Source organism: Octodon degus, unplaced genomic scaffold (genome assembly GCF_000260255.1).
Source record: "Octodon degus isolate 3935 unplaced genomic scaffold, OctDeg1.0 scaffold00268, whole genome shotgun sequence".
Taxonomy (NCBI): Eukaryota; Metazoa; Chordata; class Mammalia; order Rodentia; family Octodontidae; genus Octodon; species Octodon degus.
The window spans coordinates 1,989,139-2,001,559 of NW_004524844.1; the positions used below are offsets into that span (position 1 = coordinate 1,989,139).

At 53.0% G+C, this 12,421-nt stretch overlaps 1 protein-coding gene across 1 annotated transcript in view; it reads right to left on the reverse strand.

Moving 5' to 3' along the window:
- The window catches only part of Sult2b1 (sulfotransferase family 2B member 1), a 24,372-nt gene that overhangs the window by 7,814 nt on the left and 4,137 nt on the right, over positions 1-12,421 (reverse strand). The window contains exon 2 of the mRNA XM_004646530.2: positions 2,522-2,664. Within this exon, the coding sequence (XP_004646587.1) occupies positions 2,522-2,664 (143 nt within the window). The remainder of the gene's footprint in view (positions 1-2,521; positions 2,665-12,421) is intronic.

The following is a 12,421-nucleotide window of genomic DNA, read 5'->3' on the forward strand; positions in this document are numbered from 1 at the left end:
AGAGAAAGAAAGACACCTATGAATTAATGAATGACCAATAATTCAATAGAAGGGAGAAAAAGGACCAGGGATAACAGTTCCTGAAAGAAGAACTAGAAGTAGGTTTGTTGTTGTTGGCTTTATTTTTCGGGCCAGGTACCAAATGCAGGGCCTCCCAGACCTCAGACACACTGCCTACCACTAAACAAACCCACAGCCTGTGAGCACTTCCTGAAATATCTGACACGATGCTCAAGTTCACACGCAGCACTGGACGCGTGAATTTACACGAGACAGAGCCCCTTTTTATTTTCACCAGTCAGACTGGCAGAGTGAAAGCTCTGATTTAGGACCAAAATGGAGATGCAGGAGCGGCACCCCCAGACCTGTAAGTGGAACTTGGGGCACATGTGGCAGGACTGCAAGTGCACATAGCCCACCCTTTTTATACAAGTGCTGGGATGGGGCTGGTGAGATGGCTCAGTGGTCTAAAGCACCTACTTGGAACAAGCTTAGCAAAGCACAGGGACCGCGGTTCAATCCCCCAGCACCACATGCCAGCCAGCCCTGCCCCCTGGTGGGCTGAGCTGGCCACACACACACACACACACACACACACAAATTAAAAATAAAATAAAATAATAAAAAAAATTAAAAAAAAAACAACAAGTGCTGGGATGAACCCAGGGCCTTTGCACAGGGCGAGCGACATCCTCAGCCCTTCTTTTTTTTAAATTGTTTTTGTCTTTTCGAGACAGGGTTTCAATCTGCAGCTCAGGCTGGCCTTGAGCTCACTTTGTAGCCCGGGCTGGTCTCAGACTTGCAGCAATCCTCCTGCCTCTGCCTCCGGTGCTGGGACTGCAAGTGTGGGCCGCCACACCCGGCTCACGTCTAGGGATTTATCCTATAGACGAACACATGTGCAAATACACAGATGGATGGATTGTGCTTGTTTTGTGTTTGAGACAGTCTCCCTACAGCACCCACAATGGCCGTCAGCTCACGGAGATCCTCCTTCCTCCAGCTCTCAGTGGCTGGGATTACAGGCCCAGCTCACCACGCCCTGCTCTGCTGGGTCACAGGTTTCCATGTAAACTCTGAACCAGTGAAATCCAAAGAAACATAGGTCATCTTTATGATCATGAATTAAACAATGATTCCTCGGCCACAACACCAACATCATGATCCATAAAAGAAAAAAGTGACAAATTGGCTTTTTTTTTTTGGCAGAACTGGTGATTGAACTCAGGTCCTTGTGCTTATTCTACTGAGCCATCTCGCCGGCCCCCAAAAGTGACAAATCGGATCTCATTCAAATTGAAAACATAGGTGCTTATGCCCTGGTGAGAAATGAAAAGATGGTGGACCGAGCAGGTGAGAGCATTCGAGAAATGCACATCTGATCCACGTTTGTATCTGGCCTACAGAGTTCAGTGAGGAGAAAACCAACAGCTCGACCAAGGAGGAGGTAACTTGACCTGACATTTTACGGGAGAAGATCAGGGAGAACACACAGCAGCCCTGCCCCCAGGGAAATGCCAATTAAAACCGCGAGACTGGGGCACCTGTAAGAGTAGTTTCAAGGAGTCCTGGGCGGTGGCGCTGGCCTGGGATCCTAGCACTTGGGAAGCTGAGGCAGAAAGGTTGCAAGTTCAAGGCCGACCACAGTGAGTTCAAGCCAGATTGCACTACACAGTGAGAACTTGTTCACAAATGAACAATGTAGTCTCAGCATCAGGAGGTGACCAAGAGTGATGTGTGTCACTTTGCCAGGAATGAGACTTTTTAAAAATTTTTGAGACAGAGTCACCAAGACAGTTGCCCGGGCTGGGCGTGAACTTGCCATCCTCCTGCCTCAGCCTCCCAGAATGCTAGGATCACAGGTGTGCACAACCACGGCGGGCAAGACAGGCTTTATTTAAACACACAATTAGCAACATCGCCCTATAATTAGGGCTGGGGGTCCACCCAGAAGACAAGATGAAGCCTGGGGGAGGGTGTGGATGGTGGGGGCAGGGGCAGCCTTAGAAGAGGGGAGCTGGAGGGATGTGGTAGTTTGGGGGACAAGGGAAGCCTGGGGACTGAACCAGGAGCTTTTACTCATGCTGCATAAAGAGAAACTTCAAGTTTAAACTTCTATTACTTTTGAATTTTTTCAAAATATTTCATACATCCTTTTTGTTGCTGTTGTTTGGTTGGGTGACTTTGGTTTTGGAGACATCGTCTCACCATGTAGCCCCCAGCCTGGCCTCAGACGTGCAGCGATCTTCCTGCCTTGGCCTCCCGAGAGCTGGGGTGCCAGGCGTGCGCCACCACGCCCGCGGCTTTCCCGGCAGCCCAACTCACCTAACCTTGGGTTTCTCGGCCCAGCAGGGACCCCAGAGAGCGCGCCCAGCAGCAACAAGTAGATACAGCGAAGGTGACGAGAATGCAGAGGGCAAGAGGCGGCTCAGGGAAGACCTTGGCTCCGAGCTGGGCTCCCGGTGACCGCCACGCTGGCCCTGTCTGTCCGTCCCACGCCCACTCTCCCCAGCCTCAGTACCTGACTTGGGGTAGGTGACGATGAAGATGTCCTCGTCCTGCACGTTCTGGGTGTTCTCGGCCTGGCTGATGCTCTCAGGCGAGTAGAGGCCCACGGGGAAGAGGATGCCCTTGTACGTGAAGTATTCGCCAGGCAGCTTCGAGCTGCAGGGGAGAGACAGGCTGCATGAGGGCAGCTGGGGGGCGTAATGGGGACCGAGCCTCAAGGCGGCTGGCTTCCACCAAAAGGGGGTGCGGTTTGCTGATTCCCTCCCCCACAATCTCCAGCCACCCCGGATGTCATAATTGTTTGTTATTCCCACTTTATGGATGAAGAAAGCTCCACACAAGCTGCGCATGTGGTACACACCTGTAATCCCAGCACTCAGGAGGCTGAGTCAAGATCACAGGCTGCCCTTGAACTCGATATGGGTGCCAGACTGGCATCAAACATGTGGAGATCCTCCCGCCTCAGCCTCCTATAATGAGTGCTAGGACTACAGGTATAAACCACCAGGGCTGGTTGTAAAATATATATAGATAATTTTTGCCTTTTTGAGACTGAGTTTCGCTCTGCAGCTCAGGCTGGCCTTGAGCTCATGGATCCTCCTGCCTCAGCCTCCCAAGTGCTGAGGTTACAGGTGTGCACCATACACAGTTAAATTTTCTTTTTTAAAAAAACTTTGAGGGGCCGGGGAGATGGCTCAGTAGAATAAGCGCTTGCCTGGCAAGCGCAAGGGTCTGAGTTCAATCCCCGGTTCCGCAAAAAAAAAAAAAATTTTTTTGAGAGCCAGCCAAATAGCTCAGGGGATTAAAGTTCTTGCAAGCAGATGCAGAGGCTCGGGGTTCAATCCCCCTGGGCCTGCCCTGCTGGTACTGGCCCCACCCCTGGGCTGTGCTGAGATGGCAACGAGACTGGGCATGGTGGCGAACACCTGTAATCCCAGCTCTTGGGAGGCTGTAGATAGAATTGAGTCTGACCTAGTAGTGAGACCCTGAACATCTTGTAGACCCTTCCCTAAAATAAATAATAATAATAATAATAATAATAATAATAAAGTCTCTCCCTCCTTCCCTTTCTTCCTTTTCTTCATGATGTTGAGGATTGAGCCAGAGCTTTCACACTGAGCTGCATCTCTCTGTTGCTCTGGCTGACCTTGAACTCCTGGAGATCATCCTGCCTCAGCCTCCTGGGTGCTGGGATTTCTGGAATGCACCCCATGCCTGCTTGAGAAGCACTAATGCATCCAAAGCCTGGCTGTTAGTACTGCAGAGGCTAAGCGTCCCTTGGGTCTTCGATGGCACTACAGCTCCTTGAGGAAGTCACCTCCATCCACCTCCAGGAAGGAGTGTGGATCCCACAGGGAGAGGCTCCTCTGATGCTCACTGGGAAGCACAAGGGAATCGGGGCATCCTAGAGCCCTCTGTGGTCTCATGGGGCTGGGCCACTGGGTGCTCACCTGGTACCTGAATGGATGGGTGGGTGGATGGATGGATCGTTGGGTGGGTGGGTGGGTGGATGGATGGGTGGGTAGATGATGGACAAGTGGATGATTGGATGGATCAGTGGGTGGGTGGGTGGATGATGGATGGGTGGATGGATGGATAGATCGTTGGGTGGGTGGGTGGATGATGGATGGGTGGATGGATGGATAGATCGTTGGGTGGGTGGGTGGATGATGGATAGATCGATTGATGATGGAAGGATGGATAGAAGATAGATGGATGTTGGCTAAGTGGATGATTGGATGGATGGATGGATGTGTGAATAGATGATGGGTGGATGGGTGAGTGAGTAAATGAAAGAATGTGTGAGGGGCCGGGGAGATAGCTCAGTAGAATAAGTGCTTCCGTGGCAAGCGCAAGGGCCTGAGTTCAATCCCCGGTTCCACCAAAAAAAAAAAGAATGTGTGAAGACTTCAACAGGAAACATGTGGGGGAGAAAGGTTCAGGTCCCACCGCCCTTTCCAGCCCTGGTGGTTCCCTGCCCTGGGCCATGGGAGGTCAAGGGCCCCAAGCTGCCTTGCTGCAGGCCCTTGTGCACAAAGCTCACCCCACACAACCGCAGTATAAAGAATCCCTGTGCCCGTATGAATGATGGGTTGGGGGCTCCCCACATATTTCAGATGCTAAAATAGGGGTTCAGGGAAGAGATAGTTTTGGCCAAGCCCACATACTGAGAACCAAGTAGAACTGGAGTGGTGGTGCAGTACCAGCTACTGGGAGAATGAGGCAGGAAGATCTCTAGTTTGAGCCTAGCCTGTGCCACATGTGACCAGCTACCCCGACAAGTTGCTCTTTCCCCACAGCCCCTCCCTTCAGCCAGGGCCCCAAGGGCATCATGTCCCTAACCTGGCCTGGGTTTGGCACACAAAGGTTGTAGGACAGGAAGGTGCCTGGCTGAACCTTCACTGGGCCCAGCACGGGGCCTGGGCCTCCTCTCCCGACTGTTGAACCAGATCTAGTCCCCGGGCAGCTACTCTCCGGGCCAGAGGCCCAGGGTGTCCCCACACAGTGCATGGCAGTCATTTGTCTGAGCAGAGGAATGAAGGGGATAGTGGGGAGTGGGGACAGGGACACAGCAACCCAGCTCTGCTGACAGGACAGGCTGCTGGCCTCACGTCTGCTTTGCCACCCAGCTGATCACTACTGGCCCTGAAGTGGACCCCAGACCATGGGACCTATGGCTCCTGCTCCTGCTCCTCCTCCTCCTCCCCCCACCTCCTCCTCCTATTTGGTGCTGGTAATCAAACATAGCACCTTATATTTGTCAGGCAGGTGCTGTACTGCTGAGCTATATGCCTGGCCTTCCCCCTCCCCCTTTCCCTTCCTTTCCTCTTTGGAGATAGGGTCTCACTATGTAGCCCAGGCTGGCCCCAAACTGACAGAGATCCTCCTGTCTCAGCCTCCCAAGTGCTGGGATGACAGGCCTGCGCCGCGATGACACTGGCTTCTTTCTCACTCAGTCTCCACAACACAGGCTCTGTGTCTCTTATGCATTCCAGCATGCTCCAGACCGGAACTGTTTGGAGTTCAGGTTTTTGTTTTTCAAGATTTTGACAGGCCTCCTTCAGGGACCCAGAGTCTGCGTGCCACACCACCTGGGTTTTGTGTGTACCTTCTGCACACAGCCTGGACGGAACTGGGAGCAGTATTTTCGTGCTCCTGTGTCTAGACTGGGACCAGCCGGGAGACTGGGTGGAACTTTCCACCGCGGAGCATTCAGGGCAGGGCTCCCGCATGGCCACCCCCTATGGACAGTTTGTGCCCATCCCCAGCGGGGCTGCGGTCCCAGGCTGTGCACTGGCGGCTGCGTCCTGCTGCAGTGTCCAAAGCACCCCCAGCAGAGGAGGCCCGAAGCACCCTTGGGCTCCTGCTCCCACAGCCTCCCAGGTCTGACCCATGTGCGTCTCTCTGCACCGCACGGCAGTCCTGTCACCCTCCCCGCGCACAGCTGAGCCAACAGCCTGCATGTGGTGCTACACTTAGATCATCCCCGCATTCAGGAGGCTGAGGCAGGAAGGTCGCCGCAAGTTCCAGGCCAACCTAGGCTACCTGATAAGATGGTCTCCAAACCAAACCAAATCAAAGACAGGGCAACAAACAGGGACAGAGAGGGGCAAAGTCACTTGGGGGATGTTGCGCAGCTGCAGAAGGGCAGAACTGCGATTCAAAGGTGGGCAGTGCCAGCCTCGTCCCGGCTCCTTCCCAGGGGCTCCTCTGCACGGCCCTGGGTGACTTGGGGTACATGGAGGGAGCGCACAGGCCTCTCTAGGTCCCCCTCACCACTGTCCAGCTCTGTCACCAGTGTAGTTAATCCCTGGGGGGTTATGTTGTTGTCGTTATTATTATTATTATTATTATTATTATTACTGGGTTTTTGGATGCAGGGTCTCACTATGTAGTCCATCCTGGCCTTGAACTATGTAGCCCAAGCTGACCTCAAACTCATGGCAATCCTCCTGCCTCAGCCTCCCGCATACTGAGATGACACTCACGCACCACCATGCCTGGCTGCACACACGTGCTGACAGCCGCTCTGTCCTTGTCATCCAAAGCTAGGAACAGCACAGGCTCCCTCTGAGGGGAGTGGCAAAGGCTCGGGGCAGTGAGAAGGGCTGGGCTGTGGGGTGACTGAGGCAGCCCCGAGGAAACGAGAGGTGCCAGGCCCCGAGGGGAAGACTGCGGTGCTGTGACCACAGGGCTGAATCCCAGCCCCAAAGACGCCATGGAGTGGGAAAGAGGTTTCTCAGAGGGCTCCTGGCTGTGGAGTGACCCTGGGCTGTCGGGTCCTGGCTGTCCTTAAGGATCTCATCATAGCAGAGGGCAGGAGGCCACTGCTGGCTTTGAAGGTAGAGGCTGTGGCTGCCAGCCAAGGACTGTGGGCAACCAGCAGGGAAAGGCTCTGCCGAGGGGTCAGTCCCAGTGACACCCGTCCGTCCCCAGGGGCTGTGGGGGACACAGCATGTGACAATTCTCTCAGCAGTCAAGGGCACAGAAAGAGAAAAGGTGACACAGAGACCAGCTCTGTCGCGTAGGCTGGACAGCAGAGACCGGAAGTGGTGACGGCCGAGGGGCTCCTAGGGGACAGGGACAATTCTGGGTCTTGACGTGGTGGCCACACAAAGCCAGTCCTGCATCAAAATCCACAAAACTCACCCGCCTGTAATCCGAGCCCTTGGGAGGCTGGGGCAGGAGAGTTGCCGTGAAAGTGAGGCAAGCCTGAGCTTCCTAGTGAGCCCGTCTCAAAAACCAAAACCAAAACTCAAAAATAAAACCCATAAAGCTATGTATTGCCCCCAAAGGGTGAGTATTCCTGCCTGCTTATGTTTTTAAGAGCCTTCTTCAGATAATACTCAATGTTCATCGATCCTGTAGGTAGATGTGCCCCGAGGCCACCTGAGGCTGTGCAGATGGCCCTCTTGAGGTCCACAGAGTTAGTGGGCCCTTCTGAGGAGCCTGAGGCAGGATGATTTTGAGTTCAAGCTCACTCTGGGCCTTTTAGTGATTTAGCCAAACCTTGTCTCCAAAAATAAATTGATTAAGGGCTGAGAAGGGAGCTCAGTGCAAAGACGTGGATTCAATCCCCGATGCTGAAGAAAAAGTAATAAAGGAGCAGCGTGCGCAAAGGCAGCGGCTGCTGGACCCCCGGGACCGGGGGCGGGCGCGGCTTGGACCCTGCAGCCACAGTGCTGCCTGCTGGGCTCCTACGCGGCCGGAGCCCCAGCAGGGCAGCGTCCACTGCAGCGCAGCGGGATGACTCATGCTTTGGCCAGAGCAGAAAAGTGCGCTGCTCAGCTGGTCCCGGCACAGCCTCTGGGGACCACAGGCAGCACATACAGGGCCTGAGGCTGGCTCCTCCCCCGCTGCAGGCCTGGCCCGACCCCGGATCCCCACCCCAAGCACACCACCCCCTGCTCAGGACCCGGTCTGCCTCCTTCCCCGCTGTTTCAGCACTCAGTAGCCATTTTCTTTGCCTGTCACCTCCTCTAAACCTACAGGAGCAGAAATACGCTCTTCTGCTGTGTGCCATCGAGAAGGCCCGGGTGGGAGACACTCACTCGGTGGTCCTTCCAATCGCTGGGTGACCAGCGAGACTACACCCCCAAACACGCCGCATACACCGGTGTGCCTGGGGAGATGCCCGGTGAGGCACATACCCGGACATAGTGTGCAACACTATTTGAAGGTAACCGAAACAATAAGGCATTTGATCACTAAATCAGGGCCCTGGAACACTCTGGCATCACGCCATGCCCAAGGACTGTTTGCATCTTGATATCAGTCTCAACGTGGGTGTGTTTAGATTTCTGCAGTCTGCTGTATATAAACTTGCTCCACTAAAAAAAGAAAGAAAGAAAAAATCTGGTGGGTGTCGGGAGGCTGAGACAGGAGGGTCACAGTAAGCTTCAGGCCAACTGGACTACACAGGGAGAGCCTATCTCAAAAAAACATACAATAAATGAATATCGAACTCTAGTTAATGATAACCAGTCTGGAATGTTTAAGGTGAAAGTTCTGTTGTCGAAACTTCGGCCCGACCCCAGGCGCACTGCCACTGAGTCCAGGTGAGGCGGCGCATGCCTGTACTCCCCGCGCTGGGGAGCTGAGAGCAGGAGGACCACTAGGAGTCGGAGCGGCGAGGTGAGAGCCTGTACCAAATACATTAAACAAACAAACACACAGATGTGGTTTGCAGGGACCAGATCTCAGGCGCTATGCACATGGTGAAGTCTCAGTGGTGCAGCCTGGGGCAGAGCCAGGTATAAGATAGTAGCTGAAATGTGTGAAAAATAGAAAGAAAAAGAGAGAGCGAGAGTGAGAGCGAGGGCGAGGGCCAGGGCCAGGGCCAGGCAGGCAGGCAGGCAGGCAGGGGGTCCAGGAGATAGCTCAGTGGCACAAGGGCCTGCCTGGCAAGCACAAGGTGCTAAGTTCCATCCCAGGTACCCCCTCCCGCCCCCCACAATCCAGAGGAAAGAAGAAAGAAAGAGCCGGGGAGATAGCTCAGTAGAATAAGCGCTTGCCTCACAAGCGCACCATCCTGAGTTCAATCCCTGGTACCGCAAAATAAATAAATAAATAAATAAATAAATAAATAAATAAATAAATGAAAGAGGGAGAAAAGACAATGGCAGCTGTGGTGCACACCTGTGATCCCTACTCAGGAGGCTGAAGCAGGACTATCTCAGGTTCAAGGCCAAACTGGGCTACATAATGAAAACCTATTTCAAAATAAAAAATACAAAAAGGAGAGCGAGGGCTGGTGAGATGGCTCAGTGGTCTAAAGCACCTACTTAGAACAAGCTTAGCAAAGCACAGGGACCGAGGTTCAATCCCCAAGCACCACATGCCAGCCAGCCCCGCCCCCTGGTGGGCTGAGCTGGCCACACACACACACACACACACACACACACACACACACAAATAAATAAAAAAAATTTAAAAAAAAAAAAAAAGGAGAGCGAGAGAATATGAAAATACAAGCTACCCAGAGGCAGTGAAGCACAAAGGGGACAGTGGGGCACAACCCCAGACTGTCCATTTGGATTGGGTTTGGTAGTAGAGCTTGTGCCCAGGGCCTTAGCACTGAGCTACATTTCTAGCATTTTTCTTTTAATTAAAAAAAAATTTTTTTTTTTAAATTTTGATACAGGTTCTTGCTAGGCTTTAAGTTTTCCAGACTGGCTCTTAACTCGCGATCGTCCTGCCTCAGCCTCCCAGAGATCTGGGATTCCAGGCACAGCGCGCGCCTTGCCCCTCCCTCGGCCACTTGCTTCCGCTCCAGGGAACGCCACCCCGCCCTTTCAGGCCCACCCGCAGCCTGTGCACTCGAGAGTCGGTGGCAAAATATCCCACTTCCACCCTCTGCAGTCACTTTCCTGCCAGGAACAGTGCCTGAGGTGCGAATGCTGATGCACTCCTACCACAAACCCAGACTCTGTGAGGGTGCAGAACCTGCAGGGACCCCAGGAGGCCCCTCCGCCCGCCCCACGGGCCCCAGAGGTGCACTGCTGAGAGTTCCCACCCTGTGCAGTAGGCTGGCTGTGTGTGGCTCTCTGTAATGTCGTCGCACAGGACACAGCACCAGGACACCCATTCAGGACACCAACACCCAGGTCGCCCAAGTCCTTTATGTAAAACTGCCTGGCCAGGCAAAGCGGCGCAAACCTGTGCTGCCAGGTCTCGGGAGGCTGAGGCAGGAGGATCACTGAGTTTGAGGGCAGCATGGGCTCCACACCGAGTTCAAGGCAGCCTGAACTGCAAAGTGACAACCCGTCTCAAGACAACAATGACAAAAACAGCAAACTTTTTTTTTTTTTTTTTGGCAGAACTGGGGATTGAACTCAGGCCCTTGTACTTGCCAGGCAAGCGCTTATTCTACTGAGCCATATCCCCGGCAAAAAACAGCAAACTTCAATTTTTTTTTTTTTTGCAGAACTAAATGACTGTTTTTTTTTTTTTTTTTTTTTTTTAAAGCAAAGTTGGAGTGAGTTGATGTACTACTTCCATGACAAAAACCTGTAGCTAAAGAAATGAATCTCTGCAAATTCCTCAAGAGGTCTCTGTGCCGGACATTTGTCACCTGTCTGTGACTTTGCCAGGCTGTGAGCTCCAGGCCAGAGGGTGGGTTGAAAGAGGCAGTTTGGTGTCTGGCTGGGGAGGTGACTTCATATTATGGGATGTCCATCTCCTCCCAAGCCCAGCTCGGAGCTGGCGACACTGGGCAGCTTGTGTCACCCACACGTGTGCCTTTGCTTGTGGGTACTGACTCTGTCCTATGGGGCCTGGAGTCTCTGTGGCCTCCGTCAGGCTGTGGCCCTACCTCTGGGTCGGCGTCATGTTCCATCCCCACGGCCAAGTTCGGCCTGTTCCTGAGACTCCATGCACCACCACCCAGGGACCTCGTGTGGTTACCACGTGCTCGTTGGGGCTCTCTGGGTGTGCTCTTTTTTTCTTTTCTTGTTTTTTGAGATGGGAGTCTCAATATGCAGCCCAGGCTGCATATTGTCACCAACACTTGGCCCGGGAGCTCTTCTTACTGCTTGTTCTCTCTCTTCTGAACTTCCTCTTTGCCTCTGTCTTCCCTGCCCCCCATCTGACTCTCTCCTGCCCACTGTGCATTTATTAGGCCCCTACTGTATACAGAGAGCTGAGCCTCAGCAGAAACTCAGATGCCAACCTGCAGCCACTGTGAGAGGAGAATGGAGATTTGTAATTTTATTTTATGCGCACTGGTTATCCCACACTCATAATCAGGTCAGATCCTGGGAAACTTAGTTAGCGGGCAGGGAACAGCTTGGGCCGGCAGGTCCACTTTTTCAGCCAGAAAGTTGATGAGAACGGACTGCAAATGGAATCCTTGCTGTGAGAGTTAGAAAGCAACACTCCATTGCAAAGGCTGGTGAGAAAGAAACACGAGCCACCTGCCTGGGGATTTTTACATTGATTATACATTGAAATGAAGCTATCTGGGGCCAATCAGATTAAAAATATAATTAAAAAAATTTCACCCATTTCTTTGACTCCTTTTTAAATATGGCCACTAGAAAATGGTAACATATGGGAGCTAGGTGTGGTGGTAAGCACATGTATTTCCAGTCCTCTGGGAGGCTGAGGCAGGAGCATCCCAAGTTCAAGTCCACCCTGGACTACTTAACAAGACCCTATCTGAAAATATTAAAAAAAAAAAAAATTGGGGAATGGGGCCAGGGAGATAGCTCAGGAGAATAAGTGCTTGCCTGGCAAACACAGGAGCCTGAGTTCAATCCCCGGTTCCACAAAAAAAAAAAAAATTGGGGGCCAGGGATGTTGCTTGGTGGTACAGCACTTGCCTCGTAAGTGCAAGGTCCTGAGTTCGAAATCTGATTCAAAAAAATGTAAAAAGAGATGGTGATGTAGCTCAGTGCAAAGGCCCTGGATCCCCGTTAGCAAAGAAAAAAAAACAAAACAAAACACAACACAACACAACAGTGTAGCTATGGGGCTCATGTTGTGCATCTAGGGAGGTGGATGGGATAGGCTTGTTGACCCAGCGGGCGGGGGTGGGGTGGGGTGAGGAGTCCCCAGATGGAGAAGGACCCCAGGGAGAAGCCTCCTCCTGCTGATTCTTCCCTCCAGTACAGAGGCTGCGAGGGGGTCCCGGGAGCAGTCCCAGGGATAAGGGGGCCCCTGGGCCTCTGTTTTCCCTCCTTGAAATGGGGAATCACCATGGCAACCACACAGGCTGCTCCCAGGGTAGCAGGAGCTCGGCCACGTGAGGCCCCTGAGCCCAGCACTCACGGGGAACCATGGCTGTCACCGTCCCGCCCCACCCCCACCTCCCCAGGTCCTGAGCACCTGGCTCTGAAGGATGGCAGGGATCCGAGAAGGAGGAGAAAGAAAGCAGAGGACCAAGCAACAAAAACAGCCAGGAAAAAAAAAA